The following is a 17160-nucleotide window of genomic DNA, read 5'->3' as shown; positions in this document are numbered from 1 at the left end:
AAAACCCTGAACATGCATTGTCTCATGTTATCAGTTGTGTATGTACATTGCATTATGTGTTTTAATTGAGGATTTGTTGAAGGTTTCATCTGTCATGGTCAGATAATGAAGCTGGGAGCTGTTGACCTTTGACACTGACCCTTGTTTGGTACTTAAGTATATCTTGGCCCTTGATGCGACCTCATTGACCTGCTTCTCTCTTTGTATCAATAGTTGGACAACCTGGATGAGCAGGCTGCCCAGATCAGAAGAGAGCTGGATGGTCGTCTTCAGATGGCAGACCAGATTGCCAGGGTGAGTCAGACTCTACGGGGGACTGTTTAATATGCTTTGTTATATAGTTAACATGTCAACACTGTGGTGTAAACATCACTGTGGGAGCTTCCACCAACAGCTGAAAAGAGTGTACATTTTCAAAGAATGCATATTTACAAATGGTACTATACTTCTGTCATACGAGGAAAGTACAGTGATGTTTTCAGCATTTTGGATTCTCCTATGTTTACCTAATTGTTAATTGTCATCCAGAGTTTTTCTGTTTTTTTTCCAACAGGGTGGAAAGTTCCCCAAATTTGTGTCTAAAGAAATGGAAGCCATGTTCATTGAGGAGCTTAAGTCCTCAGTGAACCAGCTGATGGCTAATCTGGAGAGCATGCCAGTGTCCAAGGGAGGGGAGTTCAAACTCCAGAAGACGAAACGGGGACACAATACCTCCATCATCGACATGGGCCAGGAGGACGAGAACACACTGTCCAAGTCTGATGTGGTTCTGTCCTTCACTTTGGAGGTAAAGTGCATTGGCAATCTGTCTAGAATTTCAAGTCAAATGTGAAAAGTTGCAACGTTTTGATAATTATGACGTAGAGTACATCCCAGTATTTCTAAATATAGCAAGATAGAGCAAACATTATTTCACCAGAATATCTAAACTTAATGAAACTGCAGCTGGCTATACAAGATCTCATAAATCAGAGCTGTCATCGACTACTTGTCTGCTCGAGACTAAGTATAGAAACAGACAGCAGACCTGTTCGAAGGGTGGAACAGACGCTATGTGAAGAACACACACACACACACACACACACACACACACACACACACACACACACACACACACACACACACACACACACACACACACACACACACACACACACACACACACACACACACACACACACACACACACACACACACACACACACACAAAAACCCTTTTACCTGCTCCTTAATGGGGAATGTGAGTCATCTTGTTATCAGCTTGTCTGAGATGAGCTAAAACAGGACGGGGAGCAGTCGCACCTCATTTCTTATGATGCAGTGCTATTTCAGATTCAGTCAGTATTTAATGTGCAAATAATGTGACACAGTTTTTTCTATTCTATCACACATTAGTGGGCACGCATTATATAAATATATATAAATGCTGAAATTATTTGCACACTAGCGGCAATTCGCTATTAGTGAGATGTGTTTATTTTGTAATCGGTTCAGCTACAACTTGGACTTTTTTTGAGAACCATGTTGAAATAATCTCGAGTACAGTCTTTAAGCATTTAAAAGACCCCCCCCAGGTCCCAAACAATACACCCACCACCTGGAGAGTAGATGAGATGAACCGCTCTCCAGATTTTCCGAGGACATAAAACAGACAGACACAGACAGAGATTCCTCGCCTTATAATTTGATATATTGGCAACCAGACAAAGACATTAGTGGATGTGGTGGATGCTTTGATTCAAAGTGGATGCATTTCCCTGACAGCACATATTTCTGCCTTTGGGTTTCCCACTTAGAATGTACTGCTACAATATGAGAGTGCCCCCTGGCACTGTTAGTATTATATTGTATTCAATGAGCGATTAAAGACGTGTAGAGTATGCCCACAAGCAGATTGAGCATTGAGACTCGTTTCTACAGAAAGGACGGCCATCATTCTTATGGGCTGTTCCAGTAGAAAGGCTGCTAAAATCGACATGTTATTAATATCAGGGCAATGGCTGAAAGTGTAAATTGTGATTGTGGCTGGCAAAGTATTTCTTACATTTCTGTCAAACTGAAGGATTTGCCGCCTTCACATCCATTGTCGACGTGTTGCTCTATGGCCTGTTTCAAAAGATGAGTCATTCTCGTCTGCAACCTTCACTGAGGTGTTTTTGGTGTTTTCTAGGTGGTGATCATGGAAGTGGTGGGGCTGAAGTCTCTGGCTCCGAACAGGATTGTCTACTGCACCATGGAGGTGGAGGGAGGCGAGAAACTCCAGACCGACCAGGCAGAGGCATCCAAGCCAACGTAAGGCCCTGAACATTTGTTTTAAAAATATAAAGAATCAGATGATGCGGAGTGCTGCTTTTCCCATATAGATAGCTAATAGCTGTTTCAGTTATTGTGGTGAGGAATATATAGATATAGATTCTCACTGAAAACTACAGAGAAAAACCTGAAAAGAAAGTCCTGCCAAATGTATCCAGCACATTGTTTGATGGTGAGTTTATCCGATTATGTTTGCATTTGGCAGCCAAAGCTAAACACATGAGCCAGTTAAGACTCCAAATAATTATGCCAGAATAAAATAAATAGAGCTTTTTTATTTGTACAAATGGTAATATGGTATAATATGAAAACAGGCATTATCAACCGAGTGTTTCCATCAGCACTGCTTCGGCTGAGTTTCTGGTATCAGGTAGGAGTTTTTAAATACATTTTAAATAGTTTGTAATTATTTTTTGCAGCCAAAATGTGACCAAGAATATTTTTGTATATATTTTTACATTTCCTAATTATTTCATTTCCTAACCTTGTTTAATTTCTTTAATCTTATCCACATTCAGTTATTCCACTACTGCCGGTAATTTACAGGCTTTTTTTGATTATTAATTTCATCCAAAGGGACATTTTTATATGAATAATTGTTCATATCCCTCCATATTTTAAAACTGTTTATTTAAAACATGCACTGATAAGAGTTTGCACCATTCATTTAATGATTCTTTGTGCCTCCTGGGAAAACCTTCAAATGCCCTTGCTGAAATCCATTTGCAAGAAAATAGTGTTAACCTACACTCCTACAGTATACCAACCTGCATCTCAGTGGGGTTTTGATTGTGGTGCTCACATTGGTTTCTCTGATGCGTCATCCACTCTCAAAGGCACTTTGCTTTTGATGCACTGTATTTAAAGATAAATGTGACTGTGCAGCCGTGCTAAACATACATTTTCCTTTTTTCCAATGTTTCTATTTCAAACATATTTATTATTGGGACCAGAGTTCTTGGAGTTAGAATACACCTAACCTGTATCTGCACTTCATCTCAAATCTAGTTTTAATACAGACTTTGTGTAGTACTATGATTGGCCTTGATCACAGACCCTCTATACCAGTGGTTCCCAACATTTTTTTCCAAGAGCCCCCCCAAATGACTCCTGTTGGAAGGTGCGCCCCCTTGTGTGGGGGGGGGGGGCAACAGCGGTAATTAAAGTTTAAAATTCTCAAAAATGCTACAACTACTGTCACAAACTGGATGAATGTGAAGTATTTTGTTAAAGGAGGATGAAAGCGTAATTAAGGAGCACTATTGGAGTGACTTTGATGGTTATTGGACTCAGGAATAATTAATTTGGATTCCCGCTGTATGAAGAAATTAAAGGACGGCGCGGAAGTAGAAACAATTCACAAAGGGATTAAACTGTTTAAAACACAAAGTAAGCCGGATTTTGCCGATGTGTTTATGTGGATTCAAAAGTCGTAAATAATTTACAAAATGGAAGAGACCGATCTGATTGGAGCAACTGTGACAAATAATCCAACTGAAACCGGCATGGACAATGACTAGGTTTTAAAAATGCGCTTATCCAGAAAAGCCCGGTTTGGACACTTTACGGGCAGAAGAAACATTTATATTAAAGAAAGAATTATACATTTCTGTCTTTTTATTCCTTTAATAGCTACTAACTTGAATTGTTATTCAAATGTAATTATCAATTATTTTTTATATTTTATTGTAATGTAGAGACAAGGCTTTTGGTGACAATCATGTATTGCTTTACAATTATATGTAAAAAAAAAAAAAAAGTCTAAATATGATATTTGGCCTCAAATCATCTGAGGCCTGGCGCCCCCCCTGCGATCTTTGGTTCCCCCCCCCAAGGGGTACTATACTGTACCTGTGGGAAAGCAAAAACCTTTCCTATCTCTGTTTTCCTTAACACATTCATGATACGCAGCTGAAACCAAAACCCTTTGTTTTTTACTGAATCATTTGAATTTCAGCTGACCAAGTTGTGAGAATTCATGTGTAATCGTATGTCGAGCATGAAAGGGAATAACATAGTTTGTAAATTCCCCTCCTTTCTTTGAGAGTCCCAGCAGTTTACACATATCCTAAAATACTTCACTCCCTGTTATTCTAGACTACATCCATAACAATGATGGTGTCCTGGTGTAGTCAAATATAACTTCTGCTAAATATATCTACCTTTTTTCCTCATCTAATTAATCAGAATTGCATAGCACAAGATACAAGAGAAGAGGTCCATGAAACATTCATGCAAATACAAGCTATTTTAAGGACCAAACATCTTCCTCTGATCTCCTTAATTCAAGAGCCATTTTATGAAGAGAGTATGAGAAAGAGGGAAGGACATGAATGCGAGAGAGGATTAGAGGAGAACAAGGCGAGAGTAATATGTGTGTGTGTGTGTGTGTGTGTGGGTACGTACACACAGTAAAAACACACAGAAACACACATGAAATACATGTATTGATGTACATACTACCACAGGTTTTTTGCATACCATAATTGCTTATGCTCTCTAACTCTGTGCTCAGACATTACACTTACTGTTGTGATTTTATACTTAACTTTAATAAATGAATAAAGGGGTTGTTTTTCTTAACATCGCCTCAATAATTATTACCTCTTATTCTTTTGTGATTCTGACATTCTTTTTCTTATTTGACCCAGTTGAGCAGACAGAGAGCTTCATGTATTTGAACAGTTGTGGGAGCACAACACATCCATTAATAGACCTCAGATTGATCCACAAGGTCACCTTCATGCCAGGACAATGCTTCCATTAAAAATGAACACAGCGCGCTACCAGCTCCTCGCTGACAGTCAGCAGCTTCTCTGCTCTGCACATGTCAGGACTGCAGTCTCTTTGAGTGCATTAAGTAGCAATTCATTATAAATGTTTGAAACGGTTACAAGAAAAACAGCTTTCGAAGGCTGTGATGTCTTCCGTACGTCACTATAGAAAAGGAATGCAGGCGTTTATATTATGTTTGCTACAGCTGCAAAAGGCAGAATTTCATGTTTGTCGTCCCAAATGGCAGCCAGAAGAAAATAGAGCCAATATATGTTTTGTAACATTACAGTAAACATTATTTACTGGCGTTTTTGGTGAGATTGAGATTGAGTATGTATTGCTCTTAAAATATAGGGTCACCTTTTTTTTTTTTAAATCAATCATAAACCAAACACTGTGACACGGACATAAGTAGATACGTGAAAAGTAAAAAGGAATCCTATCCTTTAAGCTTGTCTCCTCTTGGGGTCATGCTGACCTCTATTTCTTTGCTGCCTGTGGCAATGAATTACACAATGCAACCTAATCAGTTTTTTCATGTTATGACATTTGATAATGCATTACAAATATTTTCAGTTTATTTTAACTTGATTTACCTCTGTGTATAAAATATGTTCTACTCAGCGTCTTGCTTTTGAGGCAAGTCTCGGATACAGGATTAAAATACAATACACTTGACAGCAGAAGTTAATTTTAGCTCGTCTGTGGCATCTCTCTTTTGCAGACGCACAAAGTCATGTTGGCTGATAACACGAGTGTTTTGTTATATACAAATATTGCCAAGTGCAGCTTTAAAGATGTCTGGTATATAAATAACAGGAATGCATTTCAACCAAGTGTGAAAGCAAGATGGAAAAGTGTGTGTGTGTGTGTGTGTGTGTGTGTGTGTGTGTGTGTGTGTGTGTGTGTGTGTGTGTGTGTGTGTGTGTGTGTGTGTGTGTGTGTGTGTGTGTGTGTGTGTGTGTGTGTGTGTGTGTGTGTGTGTGTGTGTGTGTGTGTGTGTGTGTGTGTGTGTGTGTGTGTGTGTGTGTGTGTGTGTGTGTGTGTGTGTGTGTGTGTGTGTGTGTGTGTGTGTGTGTGTGTGTGTGTGTGTGTTGTGTGTGTGTGTGTGTGTGTGTGTGTGTGTGTGTGTGTGTGTGTGTGTGTGTGTGTGTGTGTTCTTCTGTGGTGTTGTCCAGACTTCATTATACTGTAACTCAGTGTTTCTCTTTTATTTCCAGTCTGTCACTTATCACCTTTCTTCTGTGATGAAAAATGTACTGTGGTTTGTGCATCTGTGTGTGTGTAAACAATGTAATGCTCCCTCTGTTGTAGACTGCAATCCCTGTGGTTGGAAAACTGTCAGCCGCTATTTTGTGGATTTGTTTTGTTGTCAAAACTGAGATTGTATTTATTTAATTATTATCTGTTTTGTTTATTGACCGTTTTAATATTATTTCAGTTGACTAACTAACTCACACTTTTATGACGAGTAAAAGAGATTTGATGATTGCAGGAGATAAAGTCATTGTGTTTGTGAACTCTGTGCTGCCACGCTGCCATGGAAGCTAACCTCTGGAGTGTCTTTGTTGTGTGTTTCAGATGGGGCACCCAAGGGGACTTCACCACCACACACCCTCTGCCTGGTGTCAAGGTGAAACTGTTTACCGAGAGCACTGGGGTGCTGGCATTGGAGGACAAAGAATTGGGAAGGGTAACACATCCATTTGTTTCGTTTTACTCACACAAAAAATACTCTGATTTCCACACAGTCCCAACAATGCTGTATTAAGACTCCCATGTCAAACAAATTAACACTACACGAAGCAATTAAACCTCTTTGCTTTTAAAAATACATAAACAATCAATCTCACAAGCATTATATCCACAAAGCTATGTCAAGAAAAGTCAGGTTGAAGCCATTATAATTATATAACGGAGGGAAAAAAATGCTCTGGTTTGTTTATTTTTCTTAAAACCAATCAATATCATCTGCTAGTGCCCTTGCCAAATAAATAGCGCAGGCAGCGATTATGAGGAGAGTGGAAAAAGGCGGCCAATGGCAGGCTACATTAGTCTCACACTGTATAGCGTTCAGACAAAATTAATTGACATTCGGATATTAATAAGCTCACCTTGGTCTCCAGTGTACTAACACTTGCATCTGATTCAGACATAACCTTTAATATTTAATATTTTTGCATGTTCAATAAGAGGTTGTCAAAATGTATTTTGCAACAAAACAAACAGCTCTAGTCCCGGGGCATTTGATCAGTTTTGATTTCTTGCGAGTACTGTCGGATGGAGCAACACATTCTGGTGTGCTTGTGCTTCCAACAAACACTTCTGATTCACTTTTTGATTCTTTCACCATAACGCTTGTGTTGGAATGATGTGAGAGAACGATGCAGCAGAACTTCTCTAATGAGATATGAAGAAGCCTGAAAAAATGAGTTGTTAAGTCTTTTGCTCCTCCAACTCAGAGAGAGCATAAACAGTTCTTCACGCGCACTTCCCTGAGGTGTGAATATGTAAGGTTGCTGTGATGAATGGTTAAGGATGGTGGTTTTGCTGGTTTGCGTTTGGGCAGAAACGCCTCAGGCGTCCCTGTAGTGGCAGTGACCTTGGCTGTGACAAGGCTCTTTGATCTCCCACTGCATTAGCATTGACAGGAAAGCAGGCTTCCTCAAAGCTCTTTAACTCGGCAAAGAGAGATTAGGCCCCCTCTTCGGGGGAGCCAGAGCAAAGTGCTGTTCTGTTTTTTTACCCTGACTCGCTTTAGTCTTTCTCTTAAAAAGAATTATGAAACATAATCACATGCCCTTGCACACACACCCAAAGATTCACCTCATATATGAATGTTCTGGATTATGGAGTCTCACTTTATCCTGTCCATTTTATTTGAGTGCAGGTCGTCCTCCACCCGACTCCTAACAGCCCTAAGCAGTCAGAGCTCCACAAGATGACTGTGACCAAGGCGTGCCCCGACCAAGATCTGAGGATCAAACTGGCCATACGTATGGACAAACCTCAGAACATGAAACACTGCGGGTAAGAGATGCGCTGCCAAGTAAGCTTTGTAGTGACGTTCCTGTGTGCCTTTTATTTTCCATGTTTTCCTTAAGAACTCCAGCCCCTCTCAGCTCCTTGGCCTCATTTCTAGTCACGTACCATGGAAAAATACTGTGAAGTGCACTACTCCCCCTGGTGGATGCCAGTGTGTAGTTTCGATTTTCTTTTAAATGAGAGGTGGCTGAAAGAAACTTAAAATATTCAAGACAACATTAATCATGAAGCTTTTTCATATAAATAATTTGGTTGAACTTTTTCTCCTTTCTTTAGCAAAGTTGCTGTGCCCTAGTTATGCCGACAAATTACCTTAATTTGTGTTGTGACATGCAGACTGCGTTTTGTCTCCTTGTTTGTGCACAATGTTTTGACAGGTATCTTTGGGCTTTTGGAAAGAATGTTTGGAAGCGCTGGAAGAAGCGTTTCTTTGTCCTTGTGCAGGTGGGTACACAATAAGAGTGTTTAGTGTTGAGGTTGTTTCTGTTCTTCCTTGTTGCATACTTAGTAACAATGTTGAATGTATGAAATTAATACATTTATGTACTGCCTGACCTGGTACTGTTTATATATATATATATATATATATATATATACTATATACTATGCAGGATATGCAAGATATGCAAAAGGAATCTATTGAAATGTGTTGATTTTGAAATGTTTTGACAATGTTCTAGTTACTAGAACATTGTCAAAACATTTCAAAATCAACACATTTCAATATGATTTAATGAAGATTCATGAAGATGTACTAGAATCTAGTACATCTTCATGAATCTTCATTAAATCATACTTTACTGCAGTACATAAAAGCTTTCCCATGGCTGGTTGAATTGATCACTAATCTTTTGGGTTGTAGGTGAGTCAGTACACGTTCGCCATGTGCAGCTACAGAGAGAAAAAGTCAGAACCCCAAGAGTTGCTCCAGCTGGACGGGTATACTGTGGACTACAGTGACCCCCAGCCAGGTAAGACGGACACCTAGACTTGCTGTTACTATGTACACACACACATACTGTGAAACGCTAACGACTTGCTCTTTATTATCCTGTTGTCTCAGGCTTGGATGGTGGCAGGGCTTTCTTCAATGCAGTGAAGGAAGGCGACACTGTGATCTTCGCCAGCGACGATGAGCAGGACCGCATCCTGTGGGTCCAGGCCATGTACCGAGCCACCGGCCAGTCCCACAAGCCTGTCCCACCCACTCAGGTCCAGAAACTTAACTCCAAAGGGGGTTCCTCGGCCCAAATGGATGCTCCCATTTCTCAGTTCTGTGAGTAGCCCGTAACACAAAACGGTCACTTTGGCAAGAGCAGTTTTCATCCACAATGCAGTATAAGCTCTAACCCATAAATGTCTCATGCCATGCTCTCCACACTGCAGTCACAAAACGTGCTGGTAGAACTAACACACACACACGCACACACATGCCTTGGTCTCTCACAGATCCCTCCAGCATCTTATGGACTTCCACTCATTGTCACCACTCTCACACTGTTTAAAGGTGCAATCCCATGCTATTCCATCAGTCTGTTCACAAGGAACGAACAAGCCGAAAAATACTCGTGCAGCAGCAGGATTTGGCGTGCAAACTTTGTATGAACTAAATAGGTCACCACACATAAGATTTGAACATTCAAGCTGGGGTTGAATTCAGACTGACAGTGCCAGGGAGTGCTGCTCTTGTCCTAACCATAGGCCTGTTTTAATCCAGTCGTGGCTGTAGAGGGCAGCGGAGAAGACAGTCGGGATTCTGAGACAGTTTCTCAGATGGTTCCCCTGTCACTGAATGATGTCCAAGCCAGACAACATGTCTGAAGTTTTAACCAATCTGTCACTGTACTTGCACCAGAGTTCAGGTAGCAAAGTGAAGGTAAGACTGTCTGCAGTAGTGTTGCATCTGTACCAACTTTTGTTGCAACCGTCTCTTGTGTCCCCCCTCATTAAAGAAGGGTTAAATGTTTTACTTTGTATACATCACCATAGAAACTGCCAGCACCATTTTTTTTTTTTTCACACAATCTATACAATACTCGAGTTGGGTATGACTGCTGGTAGTAATTTTCTTATTTTTTCAGAAATTCGAATATTGTTGCCCTTAACAACACTAACATAGACCTTTCAGGCCTACTGGCTTAAGTCACATACTATTTACACAAAAATAGATCCTGCTATTCAGAAACAAGCATGACTGTGTGCATCTTTTGACTCCATAGTTTAAGAATGATTTATTCACCAGCTCTAAAGAGCAAGATTTGTATTTTTTCTGACATGAACCGAGAAAAAAGAAATTGGCATTACTCATTAATACTAAATATGGAAATCCAGGGTTATAATGATAGTTGTATAATACTTTTTTCAAAAGCCCCACGTTTATTTTACTCTTTGTCAATACTTTAATTGGAGTAAAACTATAAAGACATGAATTGGATCAGTACTCAGAATCTTATCACATGAATTCTATGTTGTTTCTCCATTGGTTTCTTTGTCCAGTATGTGATCGTTCTTGTGGTTAGTTGACTCCTCTGATGCCAGCTGTTGCCATTCAAAGCCTCCTCTCAGTGGCACAGACTTCCTACCCCCTCCCTGAAACATTGTGGCACACCACGCGTACATGTTTCACCCCCTAGTGGTCTTGAATGGCACTGGGATCATAACATACACAGCCCTCCTGACTCTGCTGCAGTGGACTGATCAGAGACGAGAGTCCTATGAAGGTTCTGAGCGGCGTACACACATTCTCTTTTCTTCCCAATTGACATGCTAGTGGCTTAGTGAACATCACATTTTTTGTGTAGAATATATATACTGTACAGAAAGAACAAAACATGTATCATATATGAGGAGTTCATAGACAGCTTAAAGGGGTACTCCAACAATTACATTTGCAATTATATAATATTAGAGTACATGTGAGAGACATACTTAATATTTAAGAGGGTGATTTATCCTGTCTTTCAGGCCCCTAGAATGGGTACAAGCAAAACACTTATAATCCTAAAAGCACCGACATATACAAAATGCCACTCCTGTAGTTAGCGTAGCACACTATCAATTTAAACATGGTCGTATTCAAACAGTTGACCCTGATGACATCACAATGACATCATCAGGGTTATTTTCTAAAACCCACGGAAGTCCCATATTGATATGATTCAGTTGACATCTACTTACAGTAAACTTTTGAACCATGGCTATTTCATCAAGGTTTCAAAAGATAATACACTAGTACATGAAGCTTACCTTGCTACACAGAATTGGATTAGCATTTAAGGTGTTTTTCTGTTGATATATTGCTTCTCAAATAGCTTTATGCGTTAACACATTTCGATCAGTTTAACTAACACAATTTGGTCTAATTTCACGCTGAGCTGATTAAAGACATAAAAGAAAACATCCAGTCTAACGGAGTTCCCTCTCAGTGCAAAATACATGATGCTGTTCTCACAGGTTCTACTAACCATGACCAGTAGAATGATCTTTTCCAAAACCAGTGGAGTGCCCCTTCCAAGCATGTTCAATTGTTCTGCTGAAATAAGTGGCAATGTTGAATCTCTTGCAAACAGTCATATGGTCACTCCATCATTTATTTCAACCTTTTCAGGACCTTCATAGCCTCTTTCCTTTAAAAAAGACACAGGCAGCTTTTACACATCAAACTGACTTGGACTTTGCTTCGTCTTGGTAGATGTATGTGTTTGCCGATGTCTCCTTTTAAAAGTAAGCCTTATGTTTGATCTCCAGTTTTTAAAAGTGACAGTACTTAATATGTAGCTCTTAAGTACTCGTCCATAAACCAGAAAGAAAACACTGCAGTAGAGTGATGAGGATCGTGCAGTCTTCTCTTTCTCCCTCTATTTCTGACACAATCTTTTTCTCTACCTCTCTCTCAGTCTCCTTCTTTTTCTGACTCTGTCTCTCTGCCTCCCTCTTTCTCTCTAATGTGCCTCAACATCTGTTGTCAAGTTCACATATCCTCACATGTACTCACACACCACCGCCCACAAACTCTCATGTTGGTATAGGTTGTTGTTTGTAAGTTATGTTTTCTTCTTCATGCTTTGCCTGTACCCTTCTTGAGTATTGCAGCTGCTAGGTCAGGGTCTCGTGATTGCTCTCCTCCAGCCTTGTTGCTAGTCTTTATGTTATTCTGGTTTGTCCCTTCTTACCCTGCTGTCTTCTAGCTGGACTCAAGGGTAAGTGCTTCCCTGTAGCCGGCACAGCTCAGATAATCCCCGCCGATTATCTGACAAATGCAACGTTCTTTCTCTCTTCTTTCCCTCTTCTCCTTTTTTCACGTCTCGCCTCATGTCTTAGATATTAGTTGATAATTCTTTTTTTTTGACGACCTCAACTTGAGGATCAAAGTATAAGCATCCATTCGTGCCAATATAGGATGCATGTATTTTATTCTAAGAACTTTTTATTTGACTCAGCAATGGTTAGTTGATATTATAGTTGTTGCATAATTGCCTTCTCTCTTTATTCTTATTGGTGACTGGATCCCTCAGAGTAAAGCAATATGATGACAAAAGGTGACATACAAGAAAACAAATACAAAATGACATGTGACATGAGAAAGATTTAATGTTTACATTTATTATAGATAAATGTGAAGATCTGAAAACAAGCTAGTGATTATTTTATTACAGCTAGATAAAACCTCAGATGTTAAATATGAACAATTGTAAATTAAGTGTGAATGATGATGAGAGTCTGTGATGCAGTTCTTTTTTAAAAATATATTTCATGCATGATTGAAATGAGTTTTGACACTTTAACGTGTTGATCATGCTTTACTTCAGAGGGCTCAAATGCTTTTAGTTATTTTCCTTGGAACTTTTTCTCCATGAGAGTTGGCAAATATGTATGCGGAGTATTCTGAATGCCAAAGAAAAGGAGTAGCTAATGCCGCCCCTTCTTACGATAAAATACTCCAGACCCCCCCCTCCTCCAGTAGATGGGCCTGTAGATGGAAGCTAGACCCGTGCTAAACCTCCAGAAAGAAAATATCCATTTTGATTTATTTTGACTGCCCTTTTTTTGCCTGAATAGGAGAACACCTGTGTCATGTGTCCATACTTCTGTACAAATACAGGAGTTTTCATTCATTTCCCCCATCTCCCAGAGAATGACACAGTTTTGCCTCTGTCGGCTTCATGCTATTTACCCATGTACTTGCACCAAATTGTATTGCTACCCTATTAGAGTTCTCCGGTAGTGGTATGCCTGTTAGTGTGCTCTGTAGAAATCATGAATACACTGCAACATATTCAAGTATTGTCAACTTGCAAATGCGTAGAGAAAAAAAAGGAATGCCAAAAAAAGATAAAAATGCAAATTTGAAAATGGGTCTGCAAATGTGCATGACATTTAAAAGCTCAATGAAAGGTCACACTGTTATCCAGCATGTGATAATTTATATATGTATGCAAAAGTACCCGCCTATTCACTTTGGGTATTTGGTCATTTTATTGATGGTTGAAGTCATTATCATTATTGTAAGTTATGCTAATGTTACTGGAGTATTGAGTGTATCCTGCACTTACACTCCCTCATTTACTCAAAGCAGACAGCGCCCACTCACTGTCTGTCAGCCCCAGGCACCTTCTCTTCACTCTTTGGATGTAACTTAAGAGAACCTTCTTGTGGTCATCAATTTCATGAAGGACCTGTCCCATCACTGTCTTATTGTCCCATTAAAAGGTTAATTTACCCACAACATCTTTTTACATCCTGTCTCGTCATCCAGCCTCTGTAGCCATTACCTGTCTTCTCTCCGTGTTTCAAAGCCTCACATGTTAACCGTTCTACTCTTTTTACATTATTGACCTACATTACCTGTCTTGTCCCTCGTCCTCAAACACTCTGTTATTTCCATCATTTACATTGTACTTGTTGTCTCACAGGTTTACCTTCTAAGATTGGAGTAAAAAAGCAAATTTTCTTGAAGTATAACCCTTTGTTAGGCTCTTTTTTCCTATAGAACATTTCAATGAATGTTTAGCACCAGTATCAGTCTTTTCCCTTCCCTCTCACTGACCTGGTGGTTGACAGATGTCAGTTCTGCCCTATATGTTGCCCCGGCTCTGCCCAGCTAAGAACAGGCCTCCACACCTCCCACCCACACTACCAAATCATCATCAATCATGTCAGTGTCTCATGGACATGACACCTGTCACTCACACTGAGGACTGCATCTCTTATCTATTTCAAATGATCCTCATCCCCATCATTTTGTCTCTGACAGATATTATTTAAAGAGCCAGTTTAGTTAGTTTTCTTCTGTGGTTTAGAGAATTAAATAAACAGTTTCCACCGTGTTTTCATCCCCCATTGTCTTTTTTTTACACAGTTTGATGTTACTAATGTTCTTTCCTTTATTGAATTTCACAGCTCAATGTAGGGTTTTAAAAGTCTGATAGTCTTCTTGATGGCAAAAGTTATGAAGCAAGAAAAACAATAACAATTCTGAAAGGATATGACTTCCGAGGATCCATAATGGGATACAAATCTACAAAACTCAGTTTGATTTTTACAACATTTCCCCTAAATAAGCACTTTAAACTGTATCTCTACAGTGTGTTCTGGTCAATTATTCTTTTGCCATATTTCTGTCTTTTTTTTAGCACACATCCCAATATTTGTCGGGACCAGAGTGACATTCAACAATCGAGAATGGCAGAATCTATTGAATACATTAAGAAGAATGCATCTAATTCTATCTAACCAGCACTTTTTCAAACATGGTTTGGATCTTTCCCCTGCAAACACATCAGGGAAAGGGACACACAGATGCCTGCATGCATACAATAGAAGCACCCTTGCCTCTGAGCTTCGCTTCAGATCAATAGAATCTCATCCACCAATACATAAAATATCTTTACGCTGCGTGATACAATGCAAGTTGACAATGTAAGCTGTAAGTGTTTATAATTTGCCCTTAGAAGTAGCAAAAAAAACAATCCCTGTTGTTTCTCTGTTTCAAAAAACAATTGCTTTTTGCCTGTTCCTCACTGATGTCTTCTCCTCTGAACCGTGTTCTCTCCCCTGTGCCGTTGGCTGGATAGATGCTGACAGAGCTCAGAAACATGGCATGGATGAGTTTATCTCCGCTAACCCCTGTAGCTTTGACCACGCCTCGCTTTTCGAGATGGTGCAGCGGCTCACGTTGGACCACAGGCTCAATGACACCTTCTGCTGCTTGGTGGGTGACGCTCTGCCTGTTATAACATCCCCACATGATACATTTATGGCAGTGGGCTGCTTTTGTTAGCCGATATACAGTAATACAATCCCCATCTGTGTTTGTTTTGTGCAGGGTTGGTTTAGTCCAGGCCAGGTGTTTGTCTTGGACGAGTACTGTGCCAGGAATGGAGTTCGAGGTTGTCACAGACATCTGTGTTACCTGCGTGATCTACTGGAAAGAGCAGAGGGTGGGGCTATTATTGACCCCACTCTTCTTCACTACAGCTTCGCTTTTTGTGCCTCTCATGTCCATGGGAACAGGTGTGCCCTTATCTTTTTTCTTAAAATATCGTGCTTTGGAAGTGACAGGATTTGAAAGCCCATCAAATATAAATGTTATTCCTTTAGTCGATCTGATAGCAGGTGAGCACACTCGATTTCCATAAACATTGCACTACAACAGAATAGAGAAGTCAGCCTCAAACAACCTAGGCATTTTTTGTCTTCCATTTATTTAATTTTGCCATGTTTATTTATTTATTTTTTGTTTGTTAAATTTGTTCTGCTGTTTGTGTTACATGTTGCATTATGTTGTTAATCAATTGTATATCTCCACATATGTCTTTGTTTTCTACCATTTTTCTTTGCTTTCCTTTCTCTCTGTCCTTTATTACCATAGTCTCTTACTGTCCATATTATTCATCCTCCCATGCGTGCGTTAAAGTCAGAGAGGGCAGCAATTACTGGGGGCCGCTGGGTTATGAGACCCAAATGTCACCAAAGAGCTCCCAGAGCCCAGATCCTCCCACTGTCTCTAAACAAGCACGCATATTCAAGTTTAGAAAGAGAAAGGATTCCAAAATACCACTCTTTCAAGGGCAAAAAAGGTGAGACATTGTCGTTTTTTTTGTATGTGTAACACAAAGTGAACTCTGATCTTGAACACATCGTACACATTTTGTAGTCAGTATCTTGGGAGTACTACGCTTTCTGCCAGCATTTGTTATATTCTTGCTCCTCCTGTCAGACTCCGATGAATGGTTGCATAACTTGAACCACTGCAGGGTTTCAGCTGGGTGAAAGTGTGTGGGTGTGATCCTCATAGGCCGGACGGGCTGACCACAGTGAAAGTGGACGAGAAGGAGCGCTTTGAAGACATCAAGGAGCGGTTGCGTGTGATTTTGGAAAACCAGATTGTAAATTTCAGGTGACAGCCGACTCCCCAACAGCAAATAACCACAAAAGTTTCAAAACATTTAGCCGATGTATACTTTCCCACTGAAATGACATTTTCTGTATATATTTGTGTCCATTGCAGATATTGCTTCCCCTTCGGCCGTCCAGAGGGAGCACTGAAGGCCACATTATCTCTGCTGGAGAGGGTTTGTTCATATATTTGAGAAAGTGTTTAATACTTTAAGATACAACAACTGTAATGAATACAGCTTACATACATTGTCTTACATGTGTCCTCTAGGTCCTGATGAAGGACATTGTGACCCCAGTCCCACCGGAAGAAGTCAAAGGAGTGATCCGCAAATGTTTGGAGCAGGCCGCTCAGCTCAACTACGAGCGGATTCAAGAATATGCTACAATCGAAGGTAACCAGAAACACACAGGCCAACATGACATAATGAATCTGGAGCGAATGTGTTAATGATTAAATCCTATACCATAACGGCCATTATAATGTGTGCAATGCAGTCATATCATTTAACACGTATGGTTTCAGATTGAAATGCTCAGCGAGTGGTTGTGTGTGGAATAAAATAGGAAAATAATACACATTTTTTTCTCAGATGTCCTTTTTCTTATTCCAGTATGAGATTGATCTTG

General features: G+C 39.9%; 1 protein-coding gene across 7 annotated transcripts in view; it reads left to right on the top strand.

The window, feature by feature from the left end:
* Positions 1-17160, top strand: part of cadpsb (Ca2+-dependent activator protein for secretion b) — a 59944-nt gene that overhangs the window by 24470 nt on the left and 18314 nt on the right. For all 7 annotated transcript variants that reach the window (XM_034082799.2, XM_071203123.1, XM_071203122.1 and 4 more), the window contains exons 4-16: positions 214-294; positions 554-787; positions 2171-2292; positions 6670-6781; positions 7979-8118; positions 8511-8577; positions 8996-9104; positions 9197-9409; positions 15207-15343; positions 15458-15645; positions 16430-16531; positions 16643-16706; positions 16802-16925. In XM_034082799.2, coding sequence (XP_033938690.1) covers positions 214-294; positions 554-787; positions 2171-2292; positions 6670-6781; positions 7979-8118; positions 8511-8577; positions 8996-9104; positions 9197-9409; positions 15207-15343; positions 15458-15645; positions 16430-16531; positions 16643-16706; positions 16802-16925 — 1693 coding nt within the window. The remainder of the gene's footprint in view (positions 1-213; positions 295-553; positions 788-2170; positions 2293-6669; positions 6782-7978; positions 8119-8510; positions 8578-8995; positions 9105-9196; positions 9410-15206; positions 15344-15457; positions 15646-16429; positions 16532-16642; positions 16707-16801; positions 16926-17160) is intronic.

This window comes from Pseudochaenichthys georgianus, chromosome 5, assembly GCF_902827115.2.
Source record: "Pseudochaenichthys georgianus chromosome 5, fPseGeo1.2, whole genome shotgun sequence".
Lineage (NCBI taxonomy): Eukaryota > Metazoa > Chordata > Actinopteri > Perciformes > Channichthyidae > Pseudochaenichthys > Pseudochaenichthys georgianus.
The sequence above is the reverse complement of the archived record's forward strand: the minus strand, read 5'-3'. Positions and strand labels throughout refer to the sequence as shown.